Source organism: Canis aureus, chromosome 30 (genome assembly GCF_053574225.1).
Source record: "Canis aureus isolate CA01 chromosome 30, VMU_Caureus_v.1.0, whole genome shotgun sequence".
Taxonomy (NCBI): domain Eukaryota; kingdom Metazoa; phylum Chordata; class Mammalia; order Carnivora; family Canidae; genus Canis; species Canis aureus.
The window spans coordinates 41,838,251-41,854,885 of record NC_135640.1 but is presented as its reverse complement, the minus strand read 5'-3'; the positions used below and the strand labels follow the sequence as shown (position 1 = coordinate 41,854,885).

Genomic DNA, 16,635 nt, shown 5'->3' with positions numbered 1-16,635 from the left:
TCACCACCATCTTGAAATCCTTCATATTTTCTAAATGAGGGGCCCAAAGATTCACGTTGCTCCGGGCCCCGATCCCCGCGCCTGCAGCCGCGGACCTTCCCTCCAGGCTCCAGTTCACCCACTCGGATCGCACAGCGGCCTCTTCCTCATGTTGATGCTCTCGATTTTTCATTATAGGTAATTAGGGAAATAAGAAAAATTAGAGGAAGGAGCCAGACACAGCATCGGGGTCTGAAGGAACAACTTTGCACACATCTCGGTCTTTTCGGTGCATGAGATTTTCATTCATTACACATTCATTTACTAATGTAACTTGTTAATTATATTCATCACACTAGATCGACAGTTTTGAAACTGCTCTTGTTTTTCTTTTAAAGATTTTATGTGAGAGAGAGAGCAAGAGAGAGCCCATGTGGGGGGGGGGCAGGGAGAGGGAGAAGCAGAAGTTCCCCGCTGAGCAGGGAGCCCGACTCGGGACTCGATCCCAGGACCCGTAGATCATGACCTGAGTGGAAGGCAGACGCTTCGCCGACAGAGCCACCCAGGGGCCCCTGCAACTGCTTTTCAGTAACACCCCTACCATTTCCCCCGTGATATTATTAACTTCCCAAGAATATGCAGTATTCCAACATAAAACAATTCTTGTTCCTAAAAACAAAACAAAAATAGTTGTTTAAATAAAACTTTGGAAAAATACATCAGATCACAGGGAGCAAAGTTATTAAATGCCTGCATCCCACCCTCAGAGGCGTCAACAGCTCAGTGAATACGTCAATCCCGAGGTGCCCGGGCCCCACGGAGCCCCCCAGGAACCCGAGTCTCCAGGGACAGGCTGCAAACTCGCATTTCCACAAGCAGCTGGTGGAGCAGACGGCAGGGAAATGGGGGAAACGCTCTTCTAGAAGCCCTTCCAACCGCACAGCCCCCTGCTATGGACGGGGGCCGACCACTGACGTGCTTCTAAATTCTGGGATGGAAATTTTTATAAACTTTCTCTCCACCCAAGAACTGTCCTTAACTCCTGGTATTGATGGCTCCGACCGTGGTTTTATTTCTGATTCACAGCAGCATGTGAGAAGCAAATATTTATTCAGTGCCTCCTGTGTGACAGGACGGCGAGGAATAGGCCCACTGCCGTCTGCCCGCTGGGGACCCCACCCAGGACGCAGGTCCTTAGGACACGTGGGGAGAACCTCTGGCATGCCCAGGCAGGTGGACCAGGTGGACCCAGAGAGTCCACTGCCCCCGACCTTGGCCCCGGGCATCCCCTGGGTTGTGCTGAGGCTTCTCTGCTTAGGGCACCCCTTGCCTGCATTAGTTGATTAGATGGTACATCTGTTCCTTCCTTTGACTCGCCCCGATTTTTGCAGCTCCCTCCACCCTTCCAGGGGGCTCAGGGCTGCCTCTGCAGGTGCTGGCTCCCTTCGAGGGCCCTGGCTCAGAGCTAAAGCCATGGTCCACTTGGTTTGTAGCAAGCACAGGTGGCCAGGCGTGTGATGGGCACTAATGCGGGAGGCAGGACCGCGCTGTGCCCACGTGGGGCCCCTGGCTTTAGGTTTACCTTCACTGTCCCTCCCTTGTGAACGGAGATGAACTGGTAACTGGTAAATGCTTAGCTGTGTAAATGTTCCATCTTTCCTTTTCTTCCTGTTTTTCCTTTCTTTTTCTTTTTTTTTTTTTAAGGGTTTCTTAGGCTAGAATTGAATTAGCAACCAATTTGGGATGCCTGGGTGGCTCAGGGCATGACCCCGGGGTCCTGGGATCGAGTCCCACGAGTCCTACGTCGGGCTCCCTGCATGGGGCCTGCTTCTCCTTCTGCCTGTGTCTCCGCCTCTCTCTGTGTCTCTCATGAATAAATAAATAACATCTTAAAAAAAAAAAAAGGAATTAGCAACCGATTCTGATGACAATTTTTTGCATATGGGAACACAAGCCACAACTGATTAGCTGCAGAAGCAGGTCTGTGGATCACCTGCCTGCGAGCACCAAGAGGAAAGCAAAAGAGATGAGCACCTTGCTGAGGAAGAAAGGACCCCGAGACGCTGAGAAACAAAGCCCTCGGCTTCCCTATGCCGGGGAAAATCAGGGACTTCACAGATTTCAAGCTGAAGCGATGTCCGAGGCCCTGGAGCGGCTCCAGGACCCTGGCTGGGCAGACAGGATATTTGGTCTTTTTCTCCAGCTCCAGCAACATGAGAACCCCGGGGCATTAAGGAATGAGAGATAAGTGTCAGTCAGTCTTCCAGAGCCTTTGGACAGAAAAAGTAATGCTAATTATGGGAGAGATTTACGTTAGTGTACTAATTATAGGCAGTCATAGTAATAACACTATTAGTTCACCCTGGGGGCTCGGACGCTGCCCCAAATGTTTCACACTTAGTAACTCATTTAGTACTTTTTTTTTTTTAAGATTTTTTTTTTTAATTTATTCACGAGAGACACACACAGAGAGGTAGAGACACAGGCAGAAAGAGAAGCAGGCTCCCTGCAGGGTCGATCCCAGGACCCCGGGATCACGCCCTGAGCCAAAGGCAAACGCTCAACCACTCAGCCACCCAGGGGTCCCTCATTTAGTACTTAGGAAAAAACAAAAACAAAAACAAAATTCAAAACCCTTTGAGGTTGCTTATGAGTATTATCCCCACAGAGAGGGCCAGAGATGCTCAGCAGTTAGTCCTGTGCCACAGAGCAGTACGAGGGAGGCCTGCCTGCATCTGAGTTCGAGCATTTGGCCTCCAGAGCCTCCTTGCTGTGGCTGCTGTAAAACATCTGTCTGGAACCAGGTGTGAGCAGAGAACTCTGACCCACACACAACCTCTACAACCACCATCTAGAAGCCAGACCATGGCCACAGGCCTCTGTGGCCTCAAGCCCGGACCAGTTAGGAGGCGGCTGTGACTGCCAGCTTCTCTTCCCCTTCTAGCTCAGGACAGCCAGAGAAAACCGAATCCAGCCCTGAAAACAATCCCACAGGATGCCCAGCTTGTAGTGAGCCCACCCACAGACCCCATGGAGCATACCCGAGTATTCCTTGTTTTCCATGATCAAGCTGTCCCCCACCCCTGCCTGCTGTGAGTCTCTGCCAAACCCAGGTGACAGTGGGACCCCCAGCCACAAGCCAGCTCTGAATTAACAGCTTTTGCTCACCGTCCTTTGGCTGGTCTTTACTTACTTCCCAGGGTATTACCCTCCTATTTGTAAAATGTTGAGTAGGGGAAAGGGAAGGCTAGGTAGGGAGAGAGAAGTAGGGGGCCATGGGATGAGGCTCACAAAAATCCCAAAAATGTGGAGGTGTAAGGTAACCAGAGAGGAAGAAACAAACAGGACCATCTGGTCCTCGGTGTCTTGTTCTAACAGCCACTTGTGATCCAATAGAGAACTTACTGGACCCTAAAAGGGAAATGGGCCATTAAAGATGTCATCACCAGTCCTTACTCCATGGTGCTCTCAATAAAGATGTTAAAAGTTCCCTGGTTGGATTTCAATAAAAGACCAATCCTACGGGCCCCCAGTGCAGCCCTGTTGGGATCCCTAACAGTCCTGAGAGCTTTTTCTGAATCCTCTTTAATAAAACTCTTATCGGGATCCCCGGGTGGCTCAGCGGTTTAGTGCCTGCCTTTGGCCCAGGGCGTGATCCTGGAGTCCCGGGATCAAGTCCCACGTCGGGCTCCCTGTGTGGAGCCTGCTTCTCTGCCTGTGCCTCTGCCTCTCTCTCTCTCTCTCTGTGTGTGTGTGTCTCTCATGAATAAATAAATAGAATCTTTAAAAATAATAATAAAACTCTTATCGCATTACTCACTCTCCTTTGTCCATGAGATTCCTTCTTCAACTCCGTGAGACAAGAACCTGGCTCTCCTGACTCAGCGTGAGCGAATGAGGAGTGAGTCCAGCAGGGAGAGAGGACCTGTCCCGAGGAGGCCTGTGTTACAAAAATTCAACTGTGTGCATTTGAAGGGCTAGCTGGCTTGATTCAACGATCCACTGAGAGCAGCATCCCATCTAGCAAGCACACAGGTGCTCCGGGAGCTGCAGAGAGTGTGGGGATAGTGTAGGCAGAAACAGGGGAGGACAATCAGCAGAAGAGAAGATTATTTTGGAAAAGGTCACCTTCCCTGGCGGGGGGGTGGGAGGGGTGGGGGGTGGGGGGACAGGGGCCTGATCCTGCAGATTCCCTCCTCTTCCATTGGGGGAAGGAGGAGAACCCATGGGACAGATGATCTCCTTGGTGCCACCAGAAGATTCCTACTGGCCAGTTAAGACTACATTTCTGGGGCAGGTTGTGGCTAGGTTAGGCATGAGGTCCCGGCCTGGTGATGTGACCTAAAGGCTCCATTTTGGGCCTGTGGTTTTCTTTTTAACCCAATGCAAGAGGGAGCAAAACCTGCTGGGCAGGGTGGAGAGAGGAGGGGGAGGGGAGGAGGGCCTAGCCCACTGAGCCATGTGACAAGGAAAAGCCAGAGAACCGCCTGCCTTTCCCCACGTTGACAATTAATTTCTGATGCTTTGCTTTCTATTTTTATGGAATCAAATCTGACTCAGTGGCACATTCATGCGGCTGTGAACAGGTTGTCCATCTCCTCCTCAGCGCCCCGCCCCGGGCTCAACCACTTGTCCTCCCACCTTGTCCTCCGTCCTTTCCTAAAGTTACAAACCGGGCTTTGCCCCAGCAGGTACCAGAAAGGCTTGTCTCCCCACACACCTGCTCGGGGGAGGCTCCTGGCAGCGGCTCCAGGTCAGCCCAGCACCCGGCAGAGCGGGTGGGCTCCTGCAGAGTCAGCACCCAGGGAGAGGACGCCCGCGGCCACCGAGGGGTGGGCCATGGGGGGGCAGGGGCCCGGCCCTTTCTCAAAAACCAGTCCTGTCCTGACAGCTCCTAGCACGGCCCCTACCCCCGCCCCGAATAAAGTGTGGGACCCTCCCCCATCCCTGGGTGGTTGAATCTAATTCTCACCCAGGTCTTGCCCTAAATGCCCTCCATCTGACCACAAGCCCTGCAGCCCCCAGCCCAGCCGGGCCGAAGCCCCTGGAGCCAGCTCCTCCCTTGCCGGGACAGCTTGGAGCCTCCTGTGTCCAGCGCCCCCCCCCCCCCGCCCTCCCTGTGCCTCTGGGTCACATGCGGGTGACTGTCCAGATCCGCTGGCACAAGCGGGGGGCGGGGCCGGTTGAATGCAGAGCGCCCTGAGGCCGCACCCTGGACTCGGCCCCCCTGCAGCTCCTGCCCCCCCCCCCCGCTCCCCCAGCTCCCGGCCGCGCGGGCTTCTCTCCCCTGGGCCCGGGGCAAGCTCTCACCTCCCGGGCAGCTCCCCGCTCCCCCGGGCGCCCCCACCCCGCCCCAACGCTGCACGGGGGGCGCCTCCAGCCCGTCCCCTGCAGAGCCCACCCCGAGGGGGACCGCCCCCACCGCGCCCGACCGGCCACCGGAGGACACCGAGGCCGCGGTTCGGGGACGTCCCTACAGGGCAGGACCACGAGCGCCCACACGGTGCGCGCGGCGAGGGCCCCGGGGGCGGCCGCCTGGGGCGCACGGGGGTGGCGGGGGCGGGGGTGGGGCAGCAGGGGACCCGACTCGCCCGTGGCCCCGCCCCGACTCCGCCCCTCGTGGCCCCGCCCCCTCGTGGCCCCGCCCCCTCGTGGCCCCGCCCCCTCGTGGCCCCGCCCCGCCCGCACCACGTGACCGCCGCCCGCTTTAAGGGGAGCGGGTTCCGGGGCTCGGGGTTCCGCTGAGCTCCGCCGCTCGGTCCTCCGCCCGCGCCTCCGTCCGCGCTCCCGCCGCCGCCGCCGCCAGCATGATGTGCGGGGCGCCCAGCGCTTCGCAGCCCGCCACGGCCGACACCCAGGCCATCGCCGACCAGGTAGGCGGCAGCGCGCGGGGCCGCTCCCGCTGGGCCTCGGGGCCTCCCGCACGCCGCAGGTGCAGAGCCGGGCGCGGAGCCGGGCGAAGGCGGGACCCCGGCCCCACACCCTCCCCCCCGCTCCCACCCCCGCCCCCGCCCCGGCCCCGGCCCCGGCCCCGGCCCCGGCCCGACACCCTCCCCCACCCCACCCCCCGCCCCGCCCCTCCCCCTCCCCGCCGCCCGGGCCGGTGACTCACCCCCACGGGACCCGTGAAAATGAGGGATTTGCGGTGGCTGCCGCGAGCCCCGCCTCCCCGCGGCCCCGGGCCGAGGCCCTGCCCTTCCTCCCCCGCCGCTCTCAGGCCAGCCGCTCCCGCCCGTGTTGACGCGGTGCTGCCACTGGGAGAAACTGAGGCAGCCAGGCGCCCTCCGAGCGGGCCGGCCTGCGCGAACGGCCACCCCGACCCGGCTCAGGGGACATTCTGCACCCGCCCAGGAGCGCCCCCAGGAGCGCCCCGCATCCCGGTCCTGTCCTGGTCCTGCCCAGTGCCCTCCCCCGCCTCCGCCCAGGCCCGTCCCTGCAGGCTGCTGACTGCTGACTGGCAGCCCCCCAGCCCCCCAGCCCAGCCGGGCCTCCGAGCCCCCTCCCGGGTCAGTACCGGTGCCCGGAGCTGCCCTTCTGCACGGTCGAGGCTGCCACGTTGCCCCTTCCCTCACCTCCGCTGGGGTTTTCTTACCATCCCTTCCCTGCAGCAGGGCTTTCCTGCCGCCACCCCCTGAAGCAGGCGAAGGGACAGGTGATTCCTTCCAAACCCCTGGGCCCCAGCTTTGTAAGCTGCCTGCAGAGCCCGTTCACTGCAGAGCTAGCATGGCGCTTTGCCCAAACAAGGGGGCTCCAGGTGAGAATTCAGACACAGGTAGGCCCAGGTGGGGAGGCGGTTACACAGAGAGAGCACAGGAGCAGCAGGACGGTGACCAGCCTGCCCCGTGCTGCCCAGAGGCCAGCCTCCTGTCCCTTTGTCCCAGCAGGGGCACCTCCCTGAGGGCCACACACACAGCCTTTGTTTGCACTGGATGGTGACTCACCTGTGTCATGATGGTGACCCCCCACACACACACACCCCCGACCCTGTCTCCCAGGGGCTAGCCTGTGCCCTGCAGCCTGATGACCCGAAACCCCACAACCCTCTGGAACTAGTCCTGTTCCTCCAACACAAAGTCTGTGCACTCCAGGGCCTACTGTCAACCCAGCAGGCAGCTAGAGCACTTGTAAAGTAGCTTAGATTTTAAATTTATAAGCGGGGGGGGGGGGGGGGGGGGGCGCCTGGGTGGCTCAGCAGTCGAGCATCTGCCTTTGGCCCATGGTGTGATCCCAGGGTCCTGGGATCAAGTTCTGCATCAGGCGCCCCACAGGGAGCCTGCTTCTCCCTCTGCCCGTGTCTCTGCTTCTCTCTCTTCTCTCATAAATAAATAAAATCTTTAAAAAATTATTTTTTAAAAAAAGGCAAACCTGTTTTCCTTTTGCCATAAAGATGCTCAGTTCCTAAAAGGTCACAGCTTTGGAAAACAACATTGACCCAAAAGTATGATTGCTCTTTGACACAAATGATCAGGATCAGCTTGTGCCCAAAGGCTCTGCTTCTTAAAGAAATCGTCTAAAGATCAGTAAAGTGATTTTTACCTGCAGAGCCCAGAATCCGCTGCATCCTGTGTTGTGGGAGACGTTGAGGAACAGCTGTAGTGGCCCCAGTAGGGGAATGGTGCAGAGAACCGGGGTACATCTACAAGACGGGAGAGTACCTTTCAACTAAAGATTGTATTTAGTTGAAAATTTTGAAAATTTTGCAACATTTTACTCAATTTTTAAGAGTAAAAAAAAAAAATCACACACAGCCTTTCAAGCGACCGGTCCGAGGGTTAAGTAAAAGGGAAGACGGGTGGGAACCTGCATATAGTGCTGTCGTGGTGAGAATGTTAAATGACCCCGTGACGTTCGTGGAGCTGGAAGGGCGGAGGTAAGCTGAGGCACCACCATGGAAACGGGCAGATCAAGGGAGTCGTGTTCTGCGCTTCGTGGACCACGTCCCTCCGCGATCAAGAACAGTCAGTGGTGGTGGAGAAAACCTAAGGGGCCGCACAGGAACTGTTCACAGTGTTTAACGTGAGCAGGTAAGCTGTGAGCTCCCCTCGCAGGAGGGAGGCCCCTAACGTTCTCTCCTGGCCCCCAGGTGAAGGCCCAGCTGGAAGAGCGGGAAAATAAGAAGTACACTACTTTTAAGGCCGTGACATTCAGGAGCCAGGTGGTCGCGGGGACAAACTACTTCATCAAGGTGAGCGTCAGAGCCACAGTGGGGAAGGGGGGCGGCCGGGGGCGGGGGGGATGACCTGGAGGGCTCCCCCTCCCCGACTCCAGGGCCTACACCATGCAGGCTGGCCCAGCAGGGGCACGTGGGGTCAGAGGTCCTGCCGGCCCCTCACTCCCCTCCCCCGACCACACCCCATTCCAGGTCCAAGTTGACGATGACGAATTTGTGCACCTTCGAGTATTTCAGAGTCTCCCGCATGAGAACAAGCCCTTGGCCTTGTCCAGCTATCAGACCAACAAAGCCAAGCACGACGAGCTGGCGTACTTCTAGTTCTGCTCTGAGCGGGCCCATCCACGTGGTTCCGTGTGGTTCCGTCCTCTCTGGGCGTGTCTGGGATCAAAAGCCAATGCTTAAAAAAAAAAAAAAAAAAAAAAAAAAAAAAAGCCAATGCTGTTGCTTTGCAGGGCCACTTAGGGAGAGGCTGTCCTGCACCTGTCTTGGTCCCTGCTCCTAACTCCCGTGGGCGAGACAAAGTCAGCACAGTCACTGACCTTCATTACGTTCATCGAGGGCTTATAGTCTCTTTAAATACATATTTGTAGATCTTTGCGAATTTCCTCCTTTGTTTTGGGGTTTTCTTTCATCTGAAACTGTAATCACATCCAGAAGCATCAAGAGGTGCGAGTGACGTGTTTATGTGGCTGTTTTACAGCCTCGTGACCTCTGCGCCGTGTGGGGCCCCTCCTGGGTCACGCGCTGGCCTGAGCTGGCCGGCCACCCCTTCCACCCGCAGAGCTGAGCCCCGGGGGAGCCGCCCAAGGTCACGGCGAGTGGGTGGGGGGCCCAGGATCCAGGAGCCTGTGTTCTAACCACGGCTCCCCACACCTGCCTCGACTCCGTCCTGTCTCTGGGCCTTAGTTCCCCCATTTAATGACCAGATTTGGGGAAATCTGATTCTAGAGCATTAGCTCTCGTGTACTCAGACGCCTTCACACACCAGCTTACACCCTGGTAGAAACACACAGATGTGCGTGCAAGAGGCCACAACAGTTCACATAACAAGGATGTACGTGAAGGGGCGTCTGGGGGCTCCGCCAGTGAAGCGTCTGCCTTTGGCTCCAATTGTGATCTCAGGGTCCTGGGATCGGGCCCCGTGTCGGGCTCCCTGCTCAGCGGGGGTCTGCTCCGTCTCCCCGTCCCCTGCCCATGCTCTCTCTTGCTCTCTCACGTGAATACATAAAATCTTCAAAAAAAAATTATACGTACGTGTAGAAGAACCGTACGGCCTCACTGAGCCTTCCCCCTGGAAGGGTCTCGAGTGTACCCTCTGAGCTGCATGTGCTCGTCCAGGGGGCACCCGGGCAACAGCACAGCTCCGGTTTTCAGCAGAGGGGCCCTGCCACGAGTGGCCGGTCCTGTGGTTGGTTTGCCCCGTGTCTGCGTCCCGTCAATAAAGAGCGCACCGTTATGGGGAGAGCAAGGGCTGGGGAGGGGTCCATGTGGTTCGGGTCGTGGCAGAAAGTTGTTAGGGACTCGAGTTGGTCTCCACTTCCCAAACTACTCGGCGTCTGGGGCCGAAGGATCGGGCCGTCTGGATGGCGAGGGAAGGGAGACGGCCCCAGGGTCGTGAGCGAGCAGCTTCCCGGCTGAGCGAGAGAGCCCCCGTGCGAGCCGCGTGCGTCCACCCGCCGTCCTGGAACGAGAAGGGTAAAAGCCTTCGTGACCCGCTCGACCCCTTGGCGTGGCCGATTCTGCACTGAAGCGAAGGTTCAGCCTGTCGGCGGCTCGGCACGGAGACAGCAACCCGGAGCCGGTCTGGGAGACAACCGGTGGGTTGGAGCTCGTCCATCCGCCCCCCGCAGGGACCGTGGGGCTCCTGTCCTGCCCGCGGTCTCTGTGGGGCTCCTGTCCTGCCTGCGGTCTCTGCGACACGACTGTCCTGCACTTCTGCAGCTCACCCATTGTTAGCCTGCCCTGCCAGACTGGTGACGCCCCCCAGTCGTGCCCCCCACCCCCGCCTGGAATGGCCCCCTTATCAGCGCCATTCGCCCCTGCGAGTGCCATCCGTCTCTCTGGGACCCAGAACACAGGGACCAGGCCCAGCCCTGAGAGTCACAGACCCCAAATCTCCAGCTCCCCAAGCAGGTGGGCACCTTTCCCAGCTGCCCTCAGGTGAGTTTCCTCTCCTCTGCTCAGAATCCTCGGCCAAGGGCAGCCCCGGTGGCGCAGCGGTTTAGCGCCGCCTGCAGCCTAGGGCGTGATCTGGAGACCCTGGATCAAGTCCCACGTCAGGCTCTCTGCATGGAGTCTGCTTCTCCCTCTGCCTGTGTCTCTGCCTCTCTCTCTCTCTCTCTCTCTGCATCTCTATGAATAAATAAATAAAATCTTAAAAAAAAAAAAAAAAAAAAGAATCCTCGGCCAATGTCACTCTTCCCAAAGCCAGACCCTGCATCCTCCCCCTGGGGCCACACGGGTCAGAGCACCGGGCCATGCCCTGGTCCAGCCCTGGGTCAGCATCCTCACCAGCTCGGGGAGGGGGGGCACACCCCGCCGCACCTGTTGCCTAACTGCTCCCGGGACGCGGTGGGGGCAGAAACCACAGCCCACGGACCCAGATGGCATCGGATGCACGTTGTCCTGGAGATAGAAGGACAAGGAATGGACGGCATCCGAGCACTGGACACGATCGTCGGCGTGGGTCAGCCGTCATCCCCAGGTGGGGACTCCCCAGCTGCGAGACTCCGAGCTGTTGGGAAGCGGCCCGAAGGCATTTTCTGCCCTTGCAAAGGCAGGGACGTGGCTCCAGCACACAAGGGCCAGGGGACGGGTGAATTCTCCGTGGTCCGGGTCCGCACACGGGCTTTTCATCTACAACTCAAGACAGATTACAAACTCGGAGAACAGACTTGTGATTTTTTTTTTTTAAGTATTTATTTGAGAGAGAGAGAAGGAGAGGGAGAGCGAGAGCACCAGCGAGGAGAGACAGAGGGACAAGCAAGCTTCCTGCTGAGGGGGGAACCCCAACAAGGGGCTCGATCCCAGGACCCGGGATCATGACCTGAGCCAAAGGCAGACGCTCTGCCGACTGAGCCCCCCAGACGCCCCTCCCTGTAACTCTCCTAATTAAGAGGGAAGAGCAGAGTGAAACCACGCTGAGGCCCTGTCTCGTCCTGCTCCACCGGCAGACGTCTGGAAGCTTGCTAACCCCCCAGCAGGCTGGGAGTGCCAACAGGTGCAGCCCCCGTGCGGGGACCTGGTGACCTCTCGGGACTACACAGGCACGTGGGCTTCCAGCAGGCACTCCCACGGCACAGTGACCACGAGCAGAGTCCACAGTGACTGGACGCTGGAGGAGGGGGGACTCCTCATCGGATTCAGGGCTTCCCATCGTACCCTACCCAGCTCACCTCCGCAGCCCCAGGAACGGGCCACCCTAGCCTGTCCGTCCCCACCTACCCTGGCCTCTGCGGTAGCAGCTCTGGCACCAACGTCCAACCCAGCGGGACCCACACCTGCCCCGAAGCTACACAGCACACCCCAAAAGCCCAGAGTCGCCCACCCCCATGGGCTGGACTTCGATCCACTGGAGAAGATGGGGGGAGATGGGCGACCTGGAAGCCCTGGTCGTGGTCACACTCTGCCATGCATCTTCTCTCCCTCCCCCTGCCTTGTCCCTTCTTCTGGCCTCACCTGACACCCTCGGATGGCACCCCGCTCCCTCCCCACTACTGTTGCTCAAGGTGGGGAGCAGGCTCTTTTCCAGGAACCCAGCCTGGGAAAGCCCGCAGCAGCGTGGTCTCCAGGGTGGGGCCTGGACCCGAGGCTGGTCTTCCCACCCTCCAGGGGAAGCCGGCACCAGGAATCCTCTGTGCAGCTGATGTTTGACAGCCACGCGTGGTCCTCTGCTGGACCTTTCATGCGGAGCCTCAGAGAGAGACGGGCGACCGTGTGAGGACCCAGGTGCCCCCCCATCCCCATCACAGGATGCAGAGGGCTGAAGGATGTCCCTGGGGATGTGCCAGTGATGGGGGGACGGAGGACTAGCTGAGGACAAGGCACATCGACAAGTCCTCGAAACAGGCAGAGGGAACTTCCTCTACGGACTCAGCTGCCTGGATGTTCATACCTCGCTAAGGGCAGAAGGCAACCTCAGCCCGACCCCCAGGAGCCTGTAGATCTACTTTAAAATAAAAAATTCCTTTAGAAATGTCCTTTATCTCTAAACCCCCAAGATACATGTTGACGATCATCCCCAAGCACACGGCCCACCGATACACATCTGAAGGGTCTCATGCCTCGGATTTATTAGACGGTAATCAGTGACCTTTGCCCAACAATAGCTGCCCCTCAGGGTCCTGGAAACCTTGCTTCCAAGCTTCCTTCGAGAGGACGCCATCCTCAAACCCCTCCCGACTCCCAGGTGTGTAACCAGCCTCCCCTCACAGGCCCTGGGCCGCCGCTCTTCCTGCCCACGGGCCCGTCCCCGGGCTTCCATAAACCCCCCACTCTGCACCAAAGATGCCTCCGGAATCCTTTCTTGGTCGTCGGCTCCGGGCCTCACCTGTATTCCAAGACTTCATCACCAGGAACCTGTGGATGTAACCTTATGTGGCAAGGGGACGGTTCAGATGATTACGCTAAGCATCTTGGGCTGGAGGGGTGACCCTGGACTCTCTGGGGGGCCCAATGTCATCCTGGGGTCCTTATAAGAGGAGGCAGGGGCCAGAGTCACACTAGAGAGGCTACACTGCTGGCTGTGACGTGGGAGGGCCACCGGCCAGGAGTGCAGCTGGCAAAGGCAGAGGGTAGGTTCCCTGGAGCCTCCAGAAGGACCCAGCCCTGCGCCCCCATCTTTACCTGTCCGACCTCCACGACTGTGAGTGACTCTGCGTTGCTGTAAGCCACCGCATTTGTGGGAGTGGGCTCTAGCAGCCACAAAGTCGCCCACCAGGAGGGCCTTGCCGGCCAGCTAGGGGCACAGGAGAGCCAGCAGGGGGCTCGAGAGGTGGAGTTTGAGGCCTCTGGGAGGTACAGCAGCCCCCCCTTCTCTCCCACCCTCTCTGGCACAGCAAGGAGCCTGGCGTTCCTGGAGGCTGCCTGGGGACTTATTCACAAAGTGTGGGTGAGTCACAGTGGGAGCGCAGTACCCGCCGGGCCAGTAGGACCAGCGCTGCCCCCCCCCCCCCCCGCCCCATGCAGGAACTGGGACCCAGGCAGTGGAACCTGAGCAGTGACTGAAGCACGTCTCAGACTCTGGCCTGCCGTGGTGGGGAAGGGAGCCCCCCCACTCCCGGGGGGCCCTGCCCTCAGGGCACAGCAGGTGGGAGAGAGGGGACCGGGCCTCCTGGCGCTGGCGGTGGGGCAGGCTCTTCCCGGGGGCTGGGGGCCGGGCTGGGGGGCTGGCTGGGGGGCTTCAGGTACTAGGGGATAATTAACAGGGAGTCCCTGACAGGAAAAGAAATCACTGCCCTGCGACACCATGGCCAGAAAGAGATTTATTTGTGGATAATTATGAGTCAAGAGGACACGGACACGGCCTGCACAGCGCTGCTGGAGGCCTTAAACCTCCCAGGGATGCACGGCTGCGGCCCCAGAGCAGCCCCAGAGCGGCCCCACCTCAGAGGCCCTCCGTCCGCCTCCCTCGCAGCAGCTGCAGCAGCCGGCCCGGGGGCGCCAAGGGCTCTGCTCCGGGGCCGCGGCCCCTCGCCCCCTCCCTGCAGCTGCTGACCTCGGAGTTACTTTCCGGGAAGGCCCGGCCAGCTCGGGTCGGGGTCTGAGTCAGCGTCTCAGTCCCCCTGTCCATCCGGTTTTGCAACCATTGGCCAGAATCCCGGCTAAAATTCTAAATCAGGGATCCCTGGGTGGTTCAGTGGTTGAGCGGCTGCCTTTGGCCCAGGGCACGATCCTGGAGTCTTGGGATCGAGTCCCGCGTCGGACTCCCGGCGTGGAGCCTGCTTCTCCCTCTGCCTGTGTCTCTGCCTCTCTCTCTCTCTCTGTGTCTATCATAAACAAATAAATCTTTAAAAAATAAATAAAATAAAATTCTAAATCAGAGAGCATATGCAGCTGTAAAGTCCAAAGCATTCAAGACACCTGTCAACACACAAGCCTCATCCTTGGCTCCGGGTGGCACATGAGGATGCGCAACCGGCTCCCAAAATAGTACCATCTACGCCGCCCGTCAAGACAGGGCTCCCGGATATTTTGCAGGGCGCAGTAAGGGCATAAAGTCTCCCTGCCCGTTTTGCTTCCCTCTGTTCTATGGGATGTGCTGAAGGCGCTGCCAAGCCCGTCAACTCTCCTTTTCTGCCCACCTCTGTGCCCCAAGCTGGGGCCTGGGTGAGGTCTGAAGCCAGGGACCTTGCTCCTCAGCCCAGCACAGCGGAGGGCGCCAGGGGCACCCCAGCTCCCTCCCCAGACTGCCTGGCTCTGCTCTGCAGAGGGCGGAGGGCCGGGACCCTTGCTCTCGGGCCTCACAGGACAGTGCGGGTCGGTGAGGGACACCCAGGCCAGGTGCGTGGCCCGCGGCCTCAGGGAGGCCGTTCCCACCAGAACGGGCTCGCGGGTGCAGGAGCTGCGGGGCCAGGGCGGGGGGAGGCTGCACCCCCTCCCAGGGCGCAGCTGCGGCCGGGCTTACAGTCTCCTGCTCGGGCGCAGGGCTCTGCGGGGCTCCCTCAGCAGCCAGGCCTTTACCACCCGTTTCCCCAGCCAGGATTTAAAATGAAAATTCTGGGAAGAACTTCCCGTTAATAGAAAGTGTGAAGATATTCTCCAAGTCAGAACTAGAGTCACTCAAAAATTCTTGTCTTAAGCAAAGGAAGACACGGGGGGGTCTGCGAGCACAACCTCTTGGGACAGGCGGGAAGTCGGTCCGTGAGACACTTGTATTTATTTTTTTTTAAGATTTATTTATTTATTCATAGAGACACACACACACACACAGAGAGAGAGACAGAGAGGGAGAAGGAGGCAGAGCCACAGGCAGAGGGAGAAGCAGGCTCCATGCAGGGAGCCCGACGTGGGACTCGACCCTGGGTCTCTAGGATCGGGCCCCGGGCTGCAGGTGGCGCTAAACCGCTGAGCCACCGGGGCTGCCCGAGACACTGTTTTAATCGGCATCTTCACGCAACAGAACAGAAAACAGTTTGCACCGAGAGGAACCTGCGAAGCGCACTAGAAGGCCGGGATTTGAATCCGGGCCAGCCCGGGGCCAGCCCTGATGCCAGCACGGCCCCAAGGCCCCGCGCACCACGGGAGCGCCCCGTGTGATGTGTGCAAGCTCCGAGGCTGCGAGTGCACGGCTGCACTGGGCCACCACAGCAGGGCCCCAAACCCGCAGGGGGGGCAGGACCCTTCTCACCTGCGAAGCCCCTCCCACCACCGCGTGCACACACCCACACACGAGCACACATCAGCTTTGTGGCCACATGTGGGCAGGTGCTTGGTCTCTGTGCTGCGAGGGTCCAGCCTGACCAGCGCCCTCGGGGCAGAAATGAAGTAGGACATCCTCCTGGGGGGGCGGAGTGTCATCCCTCCAGACCCACCGGGCTCGAGTGCGAGGCTTCCTGGCTTGGGGCAGCGGACCTGGCATCCCACAGCTGCCCGCCCAGGGATGGGGGGCCGAGTGCCCACCCGGCACATACACCTGACGCGCCCCCTCCGTGAGCACACAGGACCTGGCTCCACAGGAAGCGTCCGAGCCAAGAGCTGCGTGGGGTGATGGGGTGGGAAGGGAGGCCCCCACAGCCCAGCGGCGGGAGGTGGAGTGGAGGGAACTCGGGTGGGCTCAGCAGTCTGGGGGTCACATGCCTCCCCCCAAGACGTCAGTGAGGGCCACATTCAGAGCATCCTGGTGATCCCCTCTGCCCACTTGGGCGTCCCTCCCCGACTTCTGTCTCAGGCAGGTGCTGGGGTGGGTCTCCTGATGAGACCGTCGTGCAGGGAGACGTGTGAGAGGGACGCCCGAGCCACCAGGTGGGCGCAGAGAAGACAGGGACCCCGGCTCTTCTGGTGCCAGGACACAGAGTGCTCCCGGGGTGCCTCTGGTTCAGGCAGATACGGACCCGAAGCCCCAGGCAGGGGGTCCCACCAAAGGGCAGGAAGGTAAGGAGAGGGCGGGACCAGCAGCCAGAAAACGGTCACCTCCTTTACTGTCCGTTTCAACTGAGGGTGAACATGAGGTCAAGCAAGGAGGGCAGAGTCGGGAGCGGCCTGGGGACACCCAGTAATGCCAGGGCCCTGGCCTGGCCCCCGCCCCCCGCCTCCTCCCCAGAAGCAAGGAGTCACCCTGCCCTCCACCCTCCCGCACGACTCCTGGATGGCGCAGCTGGGACGGGACCCTGCACCTGCACGGGGACTCGCGGGTGTCACGGTGCAGGCAGGGCCTCCGGCCGAACCCGAGACGTACCCTCCACTTACTCATCGGGGCAGGGACACCAAACCACGCCCGGTTTAAAAACTGGTTGCGACACGTGTAAGAACAAGACGACACAGCA

The 16,635-nt window shown here is 59.5% G+C and overlaps 1 protein-coding gene across 1 annotated transcript; it reads left to right on the top strand.

Moving 5' to 3' along the window:
• Positions 1-5,688: 5,688 nt before the first annotated feature.
• On the top strand, positions 5,689-8,757 carry CSTB (cystatin B). Its single transcript, XM_077879356.1, has 3 exons — positions 5,689-5,852; positions 8,063-8,164; positions 8,342-8,757. The coding sequence occupies exons 1-3, from the start codon at positions 5,787-5,789 to the stop codon at positions 8,468-8,470; spliced, it is 297 nt and encodes a 98-aa protein (XP_077735482.1). The 5' UTR covers positions 5,689-5,786; the 3' UTR covers positions 8,471-8,757.
• The last annotated feature ends 7,878 nt before the right edge of the window (positions 8,758-16,635 follow it).